The 15,000-nt window shown below is 35.7% G+C and overlaps 1 protein-coding gene across 1 annotated transcript in view; it reads right to left on the bottom strand.

Annotated features, from left to right (window-relative positions):
* Positions 1-13,026, bottom strand: part of LOC115214994 (protein split ends-like) — a 184,620-nt gene extending 171,594 nt beyond the window's left edge. Inside the window, exon 1 of the mRNA XM_029784105.2 lies at positions 11,970-13,026. Within this exon, the coding sequence (XP_029639965.1) occupies positions 11,970-12,085 (116 nt within the window). The 5' untranslated portion in view covers positions 12,086-13,026. The remainder of the gene's footprint in view (positions 1-11,969) is intronic.
* Between the last annotated feature and the right edge of the window lie 1,974 nt (positions 13,027-15,000).

Genomic DNA, 15,000 nt, shown 5'->3' with positions numbered 1-15,000 from the left:
TGTGCGTATACATATGTATGTACGCATGCATGTATGCATATTTGTATGTACGTGCGCATCCATGTATGTATGTATATCATCACGTTGCACTTTTAAAAGACACTAAGAACTTCGACTATAATCTTCTAGTGAGCATGCTTCTGTCTATGTGTGTAGAATTACGTAATTTCACGTTTTTAGAACTTCCTGGACCAGACGACACGTCTTCTGATTAGGCACTATATTTCACGTTGCTCGAGCCGCTTCACTTGAAAACTAGCACCTACAGCACCTTACGTTGAGCACGTCCTGCTCAAGAGAGTAATGTACACTTAATCACCTGAGCTCCTCGGAAAGCATGATAAGCTCCGACACCAAATGTGTGTGGCAGGGTGCGTGTGTCTGTCTGTCTGTCTGCCTGTCTGCCTGTCTGCCGGTCTTCCTGCCTGTCTGTTTGTCTGTCTGTCTGTCTGTAGGTGTGTGTCCCCAGCTGGCTGAGGTTGCCTTGCTTTGCGGTAATCGTTCGCCTAGCCGTTCCGAGTCCAAATTTCGCTCAGGTAAGCCTTGTGATTCGCTTTTATGAGTACTATAAATAAAATTTCAATCTTCTATTAGTGTAGATTCTTCTTGTTCTCCCTCACTTTCTGTCTGTCTATTTGTCTGGTTCTCTTTCTGGAAGAAATCAGCTGTAGTCCAAAATTGCTTAAGTTATACTACATGTCACGGTCACGAAGGCATCCATATGACTCTATGAAGGAAATGAGATGGTAAGGGAAATTTTATACATACATATATATATATATATATATATATATGCGTGTGTGCGTGTGTGTGTTTGTGTGTACAAACACCTATATACATAAATACACATACATATAAGCTGACACTCGTATAACTGCATACATACGTACGTAGTACAATTTTTCAAATTCTGAGGAAAAAGCCAGCAATTTCAAGGGAGGAATAAGTCGTTTACATCGACATCAATTCTTGACTTCTACTAATTTTGTCGATCCTGAATGCACGAAAAGCAAAGCTGATTTCGACGGTATTTGAACTCAGAACATACAGACATAGAAAAACTGCCGCTAATCATCTTGTCGAACGCGCTAACGATTCTGCCAGCTTACTACCTTGTGCATACATAAAGATAATTTTTTAACAAAAGGAACTTCGTACAGATGTTTCATGGAATGTTCCAAGGAATATACCGAAGAACATCGAATTCAGAGCTACATATAATATAATGTAAACGAAGAGACACAACAGATAAAATTAAGTCACACGCATTGAAATAACTATTCACTATTTAAGAGGACATAAGGCGGTGAGCTGGCAGAATCGTTAGCACGCCGGGCAAATGTTTAGTAGCATCTCGTCTGTCTTTATGTGCTGAGTTTAAATTCCGCCTGGGCTGACTTTCATCCTTTCGGAGTCGATAAAAGAAGTACTAGTGGAGCACTGGGACCGATGTAATCGACTTACCTCTCCCCTGAAAATACTGACCTTGTGCCAAAATTTAAGAGGACATAAATTTATGTTTCGCACTTATATATATATATTACTCATATATGCGTGTATATGTACATGTAGAGGTAGGTACGTACATATATGTTTACATATATGCATATGTTTTATTTCTTTTATTAATATATATATATATATATATATATATATATGTGTGTGTGTGTGTGTGTGTGTGTGTGTGTGTGTGTGTGTGTATACATACACATACATTGTTCTAATCAACGAAAAAGCAACTGGATTGAAAATTCACTATTGTATACACACGTTAATTGCATTTATCACAAACCAGAATCAATGTTTAACATAAACCGAATCGAAATATAGATATACATGCGCGGGCACGTACACACTAAGATGCATACTTTTATTCAGCTTAAAGTCTACGATTTGGAGATGCCTGCCATGAAATACATTTGATATAGGTCGTGCCCCTATCTCAAAAACATTATTCCCTTCGGAAAATATCACCTTAACCAATCATTACCAGCAACATTGATACTTTGAAAGGATCCCAGATTTGCTTAGAGTTACGCCAAAGCACACTTTCTTCATTCTGGAAACCATGCAATCACCACACCAAAATCAGGTGCTATTCTTGAACTTTCTAAACCACATAGCATTATTTTTAACCACTGGCAGAATATGAGCAATACTTTGCTCTCGGCTTCGACACTCTTCCACATGTGTACGTCACGTCCTTAAATGACACTTTCTTTATTTCATTCTACAAATTGTTAATTACTTTTACTTGCTCTATGTCCAATAACAACAAATTTCCGAAGCCCTACGAATACTAAGTGTAGAGTAAATCAATATTGATATGTCCCTATAATATAACACAATATATATGCATAAAGTAAGATAGGAGAGATGGGGGGAATGGGGGATAAAGGGAGGGAGAGAGACAATAAATGTGTGGATACGCGTTCGATTATAGAAACAGGAGAAAAAGTTATTAATATTAATATTAAATTAATTGTACGTTCCGTGTATTTCTCAAAACTGGCCCTGGGATGACCGGTACTGATACTGGAATTTGGTAGACGGTAACTGTACAGACGGACATTGTATTTATACATACATATATCTGTATATGAGCTTGGATGTACACGTGCGTGTTATGTGTATGTATGTGCGCCTGTAGCTGCGTTTATATTTACGTTAGGTTCTATTCCTTTAGGTCCCGTAACTTACCCATTCAATAAAGAGATATTGACAAAATAAGTACCATACTGAAATAAGAACTGCACCCGATATGTGTGAATAAACCTATTAAGTCGTTATCTGAGCACGGTTGCAATACAATGACAAAAGCAATAAAAAATAAAAGTAAAGTTATATGCACCTTTCATGACCACACGAACCCCAAGAGTTAGAATTCTACTTGAATTTCACTAGAATTGCACAAAAGAGATATAAATTACACTCTGGATAAAACGATTGTTTGTGGTGAAACGTCTCATACATATTTCTAATAGTCAAACTTATAGAATTAAAGTTATTGCCTTAAAGGATATTTATAGTAAAATGACTGGCCGATTTGTTCCTGACGATCAATGATTTGATAATTAGTTTTAGCCTTTTCTCATTTCCCATTCTTGTCTATATGTGCGTACGTGCGTGTATGACCAAATATGTGCTTGCATACGCATGTGTTTGAGTTATCATGTATGAATAACTGTGCACATGTATAGACTGAGAGAGAGAGAGAGAGAAAGAGAGAGAAAGAGAAAGACAGTGAAGGGAAAGTCGATAGCAATGACTGATAAATACATAGACAAACTTCTAAACAATTTACTAAGTATTCTCAGAGTATGTAGACAATCATTCCAAATGATATTGTATATCTATGGATGCATTTGTGTGTATATATGTGTATGTCTGTGTATATGTGTATAGCAGTGACAGCATTTACATTTGATCCTACATATTTTTGAATAGCAGCGAAGAAGTCGGAAGTATTTTAATGACAATCTTGTTAAAAATAAGAGCCTTAAATATGAATCTAGTGAGGTATGAGGATGGCAGTATGCTATGCTTCCAAAAGATGTGCCGAACACTTCAAACCTTGCAATGGTTTGTAGCTAGATCCATCATATCCCACCTCGCTAGCAGTGGACTTGGGAAGAATAGCAGAACAGTGATTCACAAAGTAAAGAGGGAAGCAGAAATTACTTCAACGGGAATATGTCAGAAATTTGCAAGATAATGATCAAAGGGGATAGCAAAGAACATATACTCATCAAGAAATAATGAATAGTTTCTACAAGACTGGATTAGTTACAAATGCACTCGGTTTTGTGCGGTAGCTACAAAAATAACGAAATAGTATGCAGCAGGACGAACCAAAACAACCCGAATATCTTCTGGAAGTATCATTGCAGCTCGGTACCATTGGAGGGAAGGTGCCGAAATCGTTGTGGTACCCAGTTCACAGTCGAGGAAGGAAATTCTTGTAGTGTATGTTGTATATAAAACAAAATATCTCCCTTGATGTATTAAACCACATTCTCAGTAAGTGCAGTTTTTGCACCGTTACCTCGGGCGACTTTAATAGATATATATATATATATATGGAGATATACTTGCATGATTGCGTCGAAACTAAAACGATTGCAGTGTGAGTGGCACAAGTTAACTATTCAGAAAGACATTAGCCATTCAGAAAAAGGAGGAATGTTTTGCATCTCAGCATATGTCAGTGTCCAAGTTGCAGTTTCGAACGACGAACAGTTTCACCCCTTATTACAAATAATAAATATTTACGTCAACGGTCTTTGTGGTTCTAAATAGCCAACTTGTGTCTTCCACGATTCAATCGTTTTTTAATGTACATTCTAATATATATAAAATGTATAACCTGTTCTATCGCTGCGACAGATCTATCTAACCTTTAAACAGCTTTTCCTCTCTGTAAATGTTTCCATTCATTAACACATCCATTGGTTATAAAAATTAAGCAAAGAACCTCACATTTCATATTTCCGAGGTTAATGAATCCGGAACCAATATTATATTGGTGTTAAACTAAGCAACTGTACCGACCCAAAAGGGTTTTCTGACTAGAAAGAAATGTAGTAAGAGTTAATGCATTTTAGTGCAAAACCCTAACCCTGAACTTAATTTATGCCGAGAGGAAATGTTGCACTCGGCACTGAAAACTGACGACGTACTCATCAAGTTTAAGTTGCAGCCGCAGCTTACAGCCGTATCGATAGTTTTTCTTGATATGTATATGTGCGGTAGGCTTTCAGGCATGTAATTTTGTTAAAATTGGTTGTTGCTGATCAAAGCAGGTCACTTAGTAGAAAATGTTGCAGACCTCCTAATTCTGATTTCAAAGTTGTAGGGAAGCGATCTGGTGAAAATCCATATTCGTCAACAAAAGAAATTCATTTGTATGACACATAGTCGAGAATTTCTTGAATTTGTATCTCTTGGTTCGGGACGTTCAACTGTTTCAGTATCTGGAACTTTTCAGACAAAATACATACTTATGGAATCCGTTGAAATATACAGTAGTTTTGTCAGTAATATTCTACTAGAAGAACAGCTGCGTCTTTGGTTCTTGAGTTCCCAGATAAAAGGAACTGTGAAGTTGGGTTACCCTATTCCTACACCTGAAAGAGTGCAAGATCATAGCTATTGAGCAACAAGGTTTCCAAACTGAAATTTCAATGCATTTCAATAACCAGTAAAAAGTAACTTCACTTCAATTACACTAGATGTACACATGGAAAAGAACTGAACGTGACAATACACTATTTCATTCAACTAAAACTATATTACGTGATTTCAGCAAAAGAAACCAATATCATAGCAAGTGGTAAACTTCTGGCGAATAGGGGACTTAGCTGGAAGTAAATTACTGACTCGGCAGTTGGATGTACATCGCAACAAACCATTTTCTTTCTGAAAATATAAGATTCTGATTAGTTAAACAGTGTCAGCTGCAAGGACAGATTCGCAGAGATGCTGAGGCAGTTTTAATTTCTGCTTAGAGCCGAGTCAGTGCACAAAAACATGGAGATTATAATTGACATTTCTCCCCCTCACTATAAAGAAATATCCAATCCAAAGGAATCAATATTCCAAATTTTATTTTACCAAGTGAATATTACCGCGTATAATACTGTGGTAACCATCGAGGTAATTGCTCAACCTACCAGAAACAACAATCAAATATCTCCCAAATCACACTCCACTAACTTGAGAAAAGAAATAGCAGACCGGATAATGCAGCCCAAGACATTCTTCAAAAAAAACCAAAAAAAAACCAGGAAGGTCATGACTGGATTCATTTTAATCATAGGCCTTCTCAATCAGGGCTAATCTGGGTTAATTTACAATAACAATAATACACCCACTTTGCGAAAGAAAAAAGAAAACCGTCAACTCTATGCCTTTGCCAAGTCAAAAGAAACTATTAAAGATGTTTGAATGATGGAAAATTATAGATTAATGAAAATATTTGATGATATCTCATTCCGTGTCTCACATTTCTAATTTCAAATCAACTATACGAAATTGTTACTTTACAACAATGCCTCCCGAATGTTTAATAAAATAACAAGGTTATCGTCGACTAACTCGAAATCTGAATTTAGAATTTAGAAACACTTACCAAATTATTACTAAAATCTTTTAAATACTTTTTTGAAAATGTAACCTTTGCTATTACAAATACTAGATATTTGCAGTTCAATAGTTCATTTTGCTCTCTACTACTACCAAGAAACGGAAGTCATTTTCAATGAATATATTAATCAATAAAACTGTCTTCTGTGACAAGTTTAGAATAATACGGGTAGCAAAAATAAAAATATGTATAATCACTCTTGATACATAGTTGTTAGACAAGCTGTCGAATATTTCGTAAAAACAGTAGGTTATAATTACATTTTTAACAATGTAAACAATTGATTTAGAAGTGCACATATTTCATGAATTTTAGAGAAAGAATATCATTTTAGAGACTCTTTTTTTATTATTTCTCTAGTATAACAAAATATATCCTAAACTGATGCATATTCCATTGTTAACAAACACACTTTGACTAAGCACATGGTCTGTAATGGTTTCTACTTATGGTCTATAAGCTTCATATAAAGATTACTTCAAATGAGAATAAACAACAATGAATTATGAAGCTACACCAAATGGAAATCCATATTAAAGTTGAAACTTATATAGCTAGCTACCTCTCTCTCTCTCTCTCCCTATTTATCTATCTCCGCACACACACACACACACACACACACTCACTCACTCACTCAAGCATACATATACACATATATCTATACAGTAGCCCGTATGCGTTACAAAATTAAAAATTTACTGCGATTGAATATAGCCATCTAATTGATTGTAGTACATGACTCATTGACTCATATATATTTTAGCGACTTCGAGGAAATGCAAGGTAAAGTCAACTCTGAATATTTACACCGAAAATATTTCCAAGCAATAAAATTCAAGTATAAATGTGAAAGTGTCACATGTTACATGTGTTATTTGATACATGTTCCACAATACATCATGTTAAGTGTTGTGCGTGCATGTTTATGCGTGTGTAAGCGTGTATATGTGTGTGCGTGCGCGCATGTAGCTATATGTATATATAAATTCATACATACATTCATACATACATACATACATACATACATACATACATACATACATACATATTTTACCCGAATTACAATTTCAGATGTATACCAGTGATTATTGGGGGCACTGAGATATGTAACAAACTGCCTGAGAACCAATCTTGAAAAATTAGGCTTTTCAAAACCAGAAAGGAGAAAGCTTATTCGATGACTACAGATCGAAATCATCACTAAAGTTTTCCATTTAAATATATATGGCACGTCAAGATATGTAAATATATGCAAGAGAATATATTCATAAAACAAAACATACAAATCTGCACATGCACTAACTCCAAATACTGCATACATACGCTCATACATGCAAAAATACGTTGTTAATATTGGTCAAATATCAATAAAGAACCTTGAATCTAGGATGGAAACCGATTCTTTTTCTATTGGCAAGAAATCTTGAAATAAAATTGAATAAAGACACAGACAGACAGACAGATAGATACGTCCGTGTGTGCATGCATACATACATACATACATACATACATACATACATACATACATACATACATACATACATACAAACATACATACATACATACATACATACTTGCAAGTGTAAACAATAACATCATAAAACCTCCAAGCAGTTTAAGAATCATAAAATTCTAAGCACAGATCTTTAATATTAGTTCTCCAATCATGTTTAAAAGGTATTCATCGATTGTAGAGATATCACAAAATTCATCCAAACTCAAGACGATTATTATAAACATCAACATTTAAACTTAATCAATCTATTCTGCAAGTAGATTAAATACAATTCAATCTTGCTCTCCTACTGACATTTTCTGTTGTTGGTCCCGTTGTTATTAGTAACTGACTACTGTTGTCGTTAGTAATTCTCATTGCCTTTAAATCTGTATCATCAGTTCGCGGTACATTTCAGAAAACTAACTACTTGACACGTGTCATCAACCGATAGTATTGAGTGAAGCCATTGAGTATGTTTATATTAACGTTTACATTGCTTACATATCTTACATCAGCGCCTGCAATCATTAAACGCACAAAAATTGCACTTATTGGTACTAAACCATAGTATTAATAAGTCGACTAAGCGTGATGATGTCACAATACAATTTAGCAATGATGCAAAACAAACTGAAGACTAATAATGCCACTGTAACCAATTTAGACAAATCAGGATACACTACATGTATCAATAAATATATATCTACAGTTTACTCTTTGGTCAATTATCAACGTCGACAGCTGACAATTGTAGATTTAACCGACTAGCACACGTCAATAGCTTGTTCTGTAAACTTACAATTTATACTGCACACGTCAACAGTTTAAATAGATATGTTGCTTGCATACTCGTTACTACCGATTGTTGAACAACCTGCCAATTCAACAATTTGAATATAGTTGAGAGAGCCTTTTGATTGCAAAACACTTTGCACATATGCTTAACAGCCAGCAGTTTGGAGGATTTCAACACTCGCTTAAGTATGGACATATGTTTATAATCGATTCGTATTTGTTGGGGCATTTAAGATCAGAGCAAAACTGTGAAATGCCATACTTGTATGTATCTTCATACTTTTGGGTGTTCAATATCAACTTTTAGTTTGAACAAAATTGTTTTAAACAATAAAACATTCAACGTAGCAATATTATACAAGACTCACACGCTCACACACAAACACACACACGCATACACACACACGCGCGCGCGCGCGCACCCCCCCCCCCCACATATATATATATATATTCGTGCTGTACAATTCAATCCCTATTTTTATTATTTCACATATTTTGTACCATAGTAGCCCGTATGTTTACTCGTCAAATAGCCATGCAATGTGTGGCTTTGAAAATGATATTTATACTCTATGTGAAGGACAAGAATTTAAAATCAGAAATACCGTCGTTAGTAACAACGAATTAATAATGTGGACTACTGCCAAGGAAGGTAAATATAACAGTCAGTGCGCGTTAGTAAGTCTGCAGTCTAATTCCGAAAATTACGCTACCACTAACACCATAACTACACGGCGAGACGAAGGTATTGCTGCTGACTACTACTACTACTACTACTACTACTGCTGCTGCTGCTGCTGCTACTACAGGGCGGCGGTGGTGATGGCAATAGTGGACGGAGGTGGTAGCAACGCAGTGAGGGGAGGGCGGTTATAATGGTGGATCTTTATTGGGACAGAGAAATGGCACCAATGACGTCAATATATTCTTAAAACCGAGTCAATTCAAATACAATGTATTTTATTAACACAAAAGCCACGTGACCTATTTCAGCTTAATAGCTATTCAGTTAGTTTGCCGTGATAAAATAAAGATAAACCGTTTATCTTCACAACGTTGACTTAGTAGCGGCAACAGCAAACGCAGCAGCAGCAGCAGCAGTAGTAGCAGCAGCAGCAGCGGCTATAGTAGTAGTGGTAGTGGTGGTGCTGGTGGTGCTGGTGGTGGTGGTGGTAGTGGTGGTGGTAGTAGTAGTAGTAGTAGTAGTAGTAGTAGTAGTAACAGCAGTAATCTCTATTCCTCTTTTTCTCCATTTTGCTGTCTCTATAATATATGTGATATGTGTTCTCTCTCCCTTTCACTCACACACACACACACACTCTCTCTCTCTCTTCTCCTCTATATTTATCTATCTGTATATATTTTTCTCCAATGTACATGCAAATATACACACGCTCACACCACACACAAGCACTCATAAAATATGTATGTGTGTGTATAAAGAGAGAGAGAGAGAGAGAGAGAGAGAAAGAGAATGCCATATATAAGTGTATACTCACACATACATATTTGTTTATATGTATGTGTGATGTGGTGTGTATGCATATATATGTGCGTAGTGTGTGTGTGTGTTTGTGTGAGTACAAAAAATAGTAAAGTTAAATAAATGGATTTTTAGTATTTAGTTACTCCCTCTTCTTACTGAGTTCAAATCATATCGTAGTCGACTTTATCTCTCAAGGTCGATAAAATAATTGCCCGTCAACGGCAAGTACAAATCTGTAGCCTTGTGCTAACGTAAAAAAATCAATATTAATTGATATACATGTGTAAACAATAGAAGCCAAATAGAAAGAATGATACATATATATTTTTAGAGAGAGATAAATTGATATACACTCTCATTCATCCATGCTCATATGTGTGTGTGTGTGTCTGTCTGTGTGTATTTATATACACATACACACACACACACACACACACACACACACACAAATTAAAACAATCATTTAATAATCATTTGTGTGATGTTGAGAACAAAACACAAACATTAACAATGCTCTAATAATTATAGAACAGGAGAACAGATAAATATGTATACTACAGCTGGTAATGTAGGGTAAAAATAAAGCAAACATTAACAAGCGGTATTCGCTTGTAATATTGGAACAGGTTGAAATATAGATAAGCCATATTATGGTGAAACATGAAACGATTGTTGGTAGCTCACACGCTTTTTCTCTATTTTTTCCCCCAGCATAGCTGTCCAATACTGATGCTATTACTAGTAATATTAATATGAATATTACCACTACAACTATCAGTAAAGCTATTGCTGCTCTCTTTGCATTGCATTGCAGCTACAATCTTTGCCAGCACTACTACCTGGTCTAGCAACACTCGTCCTCACAAGCAACAAATGATGCCAATGTTAGTTAGATGTTAGATATTATAACAATAAGCTACACATTTAATGAGAAATATAAGACATGCGATGAAAAGCATTTATTAAGAAAACAACTAGCTTTTATTTACATTTACATATAATGTACACAATATTCATATGCCTCATGAATATGTGAATGTGCGCAAGTCTGTGTGAGTGTGTGTACATTCGCATATGTGCATATGAGCTATGTGCCTGTGTTTGTAAGAAAGAATAACTGTGTACGTATGCGTGTATGCGTTTATGCCCGAGTAAGAGCACGCGCGTATCTTCGCACGCATGTGCTTGTGTCAGAGTGTGCGTATATATGTGTATGTGTGTCTTATGTGCATCTGTGAGAAAAAGCGAGATTAAAAGCCGGAAAGGAGTAATATACACCTCTGACTTTTGAAAAACAAAATGTGAGTACTTATATGACCGAGGTTGAGAAAAATAAAGGCGCTTAAGAGTTAGAAAGAATCGTGTGTGTATTCATGATAAGAATGTGAACGTAAAGTAAAAGAGTGGTGGGGGAAGTAAGGTTATGTTTGGCTGAAGAGAAAATTAGAGACAGACAGATTGATGACAAAGTGTAATGTAGAGTGAGTGAGTTGTGAGAAATAGGCGTATTTTAATTGACTAATATACTAAAAAAAAGCTGAATAAATCTGAGATCAGAATTAAGTTGATTGGGTAGATGTGTGAATAGGAATAATAGAAAGAAGAGAAAGAGAAAGGAAAATTCAGCAAGGCAAATGTATAACATAGCGGCATAGACAGTCGAAGTAAATAGTAGAGTTGTGCTGGAGGCATGTGTATGTGTGTGTGTGTGTGTTTGTGCGTGTATTTGTGCGAATGTGTCTGTGTGTCCGTGTGTGCTCCGTGTGTTTATGTATGAAAACGGCATAGATTGTCGAGTTGAGCCAGTAGATGCCAGAAAACAGTCTCGTTTCATATGTATAGAAAAAATATAAACAGAGGGGTGTGGAGAGAGTACGATGAAAATAAATACGTTAACAAAAAATGGCCGAGATGATAGAGTGGGTCGCAGCAAGAATAATAAATGACAGAGTTATGTATAATGTCTGGCAAATATGACAAATATTGACAATAAAATGTAAGAAGCGATGAAGGAGCAATTAAAATATATTTTTTTGCGTACTTACATTAATCCATAGGCTTTAGCCCTTGCGATCGTAGTGTGAGGTCCAGAATTTTGCGAATGTGTGGTCGAAAAAGCCGACACTTTACCGGCAGTGCCGGATTGTTTTTGGCGTTTCATAGATCAAAATTGTAATATTTCCTTTAAATAAGAGATATAACAGCTCCTTCAGTTATGATGGTAATCCAGAATTTCCTTTGCTTTTTCGACCAATTAATTTAAGCTTATCCTAATTGCTATTTAACATACATATTTTTGTTTTATAATCCAGTTAAATTCTTAACTGTTCTGGAGGTATCCAGTGTATATGTATACAATTAAGTGAAAACGTGTATTGGTATACCATCAAGGGTATAATACACCGTCTACTTCTACATAACGTCTTCCGAATAAACGTGTATTTTTAAAAATATCCAAATGAAGCACATCTAACAGACTAATCTAAACAAGACTAGAATCACACACACAGTCGGCAAGCTAGAGTAACATTTAACGGAGTGAGAAAGAACATCGAGATGACGAGTGATAGGGGGGCAAGAACGAAAATGAGAAGAATCTAGTAGAGAAGAAGGAAAGTGAAAGAGAAGGGATAGGTGAAAAGTAACAACAAATGCAGGCAAGAGAGGACGTCGACGTTTGCAGTTGTAGTCGCAGAACTGTACTGTACTCCACTCAGCTTCTAACACTCACTTAACGAGGAGAGTATCAGTAAGAGACAGAGACATGAAAACCCTTCCATTCAAATCAGGAAATAACACATCCACTTTTCTCACCGAAACTATTTTATGTTGGTAAGGTAAAAAGGCAGCAGTTCTAGCGTCGAAGATAGAGTGAGTGAATGGATAAAAACATCTCAAAAGAGTCCTGTGATTAAAACAGAACGTAAATGTATTTTTCCAAACATATTTCACTGCTGCCTTCAACTGTTAATCTGTTACTCTTTCTCTCACTCCGCATTTCACTCACTCTAATAATATTGGTTGCACTCCCACCATTTTTATTTCATTAATCTCTTTTTTTTTCTCCCCCTCCTTTTTCTCGTGTCTGCTTTTATTACACACTATTTCTTCTGTCTTTCACTAGCTTGACGGTAATATGGCTGTGGATGAAAGGAAGACAAAAAACGAAGGAGGGAAAAAGAAGAGTGTAGAGGAAGTAGGAGTAGGAAGAGTGCCAATGCTACGAGAAGAGAAGTATGTCGAGGGTGTTGGGAATAGGAGGATGTATAAACGCAAACAAGCACGTACTCGAACACACATACACAACCTTTCAACAACTACGCTTTCATATAGTCTGCATACAGACATATGTTGTACATATCAAAAAGTACTCACAAACACAGATTCACGCACATACACATACATACAAGCATAACAGTCGCACAAATAGTCAGAACGAGTAAGACACAGATTCATTAAAAGCGTGGGATTTATTTCTGGGTGATAATTGAAAGAGCCCTACCATCACCACCACCAACCCATCTGAGGGTTGCAGTCAGGGAGTTATAAACATTAATGCATAAAATATTAAATCGGCTCAGAAACTATAGATTTTTCTGAATATTAAATATACTTAAATATTCAACTGATTTCATGTTTATGTTGACGTGTCGCCACTTAGTTGCAAAATTACCATAAAAATCCAGACAATCACCCATACATATACATAGATACATACATACATATCATTCGCACAATATAAAGCGCACGTACATATACATATGTACATAATGACTTCCTTATAGGAATCCTTGCATTTCATAATACTTAATAAACACATGTTTGAAATTTTTAAATTAATTAAATTCAAATGAATATTTTTTTTAAGAATCAAGGATTCTTTCAAAATTTATATTACAAATATTTGCTTTTATTGTATTACGGAAATGACAACGTCAATTAATTTAATTTTACAAATAAGAAAATATATATAAAAAAAAACAATTGCTAATAAATTTTATATTTTGAAACTGCAGCCGGCAGAATATGAATAAAAGTGTATATGTTCATCTATGCATGTTGTACATGGGTGAGTGAGCGTATGTGCGTGCGCGCTTATAAGCAAGTGCGTGCGCGTGTGAGTGCAATATACTTGTTTTAATTTCTACTGTGCGCTCGCTCGCGTAGGTATGTATTTCAAGGTGTGTGTATGTGTGTGTGTGTGTGCGCGCGCCCGAGTCAATGCGTATGCGAAAGTCTGTATAAGCTTGTAACTTATAAAACAGCAGAAGTGTTATTATCTCCCCCTACGTAAAACTGTTTATATATGAGTGTATAACTGTATGAATCCATATGTGTGCGTGTATGTGCATATGTACGTACACACAAACACACACACACATACACACACATATATGTGTGTGCATATATATATATATATATATATATATATATATATATATATACACACACACGCATTCATATGTAGGCATGGCTGAGTGGTATGAAGCTTGCTTTCCAAAGACATTGTTCCGGGTTCAGTCCCACTTCGAGGCATCTTGGAAAAGTGTCCTCTATTACAGCCCCGGGCCGACCACAGCCTTGTGAGAAGATTTGATAGAGGAAACTGGAAGACGCCCGTCGTATATGTGTGTGGGGAGGTGTATGTGTGTGTATGTGTCTTTGTGGATGTGTTTGTTCCCCACCACCAATAGACCACCGCATTAGTGTGTTTTACGTCCACGTAACTTAACGTTTTGGTAAAAGAGTTCGATAGAAAAATAACAGGTTTTTAAAAAATAAATAAGTATTGTGGTCGATTTATTCGACTAAAATATGTTTCTACTGAAACAAGTACATGAAAGATATGTGTGTGTGTGTGTGTGTGTAGATAGAGATAGATAGATAGATAGATAGATAGATAGATAGATAGATAGATAGATAGATAGATAGATAGATAGATAGATAGATAGATAGATAGATTGATAGATAGACAGACAGACAGATATGAATATACACACATACGTATGTAAGTATGTATGTATGTATGTATGTATGTATGTATGTATGTATGCGTGCCTGTATGCTTAAGACATA

Source organism: Octopus sinensis, linkage group LG8, assembly GCF_006345805.1.
Source record: "Octopus sinensis linkage group LG8, ASM634580v1, whole genome shotgun sequence".
In the NCBI taxonomy this organism is placed as follows: Eukaryota; Metazoa; Mollusca; class Cephalopoda; order Octopoda; family Octopodidae; genus Octopus; species Octopus sinensis.
This window is presented reverse-complemented; position numbering and strand designations above follow the sequence as displayed.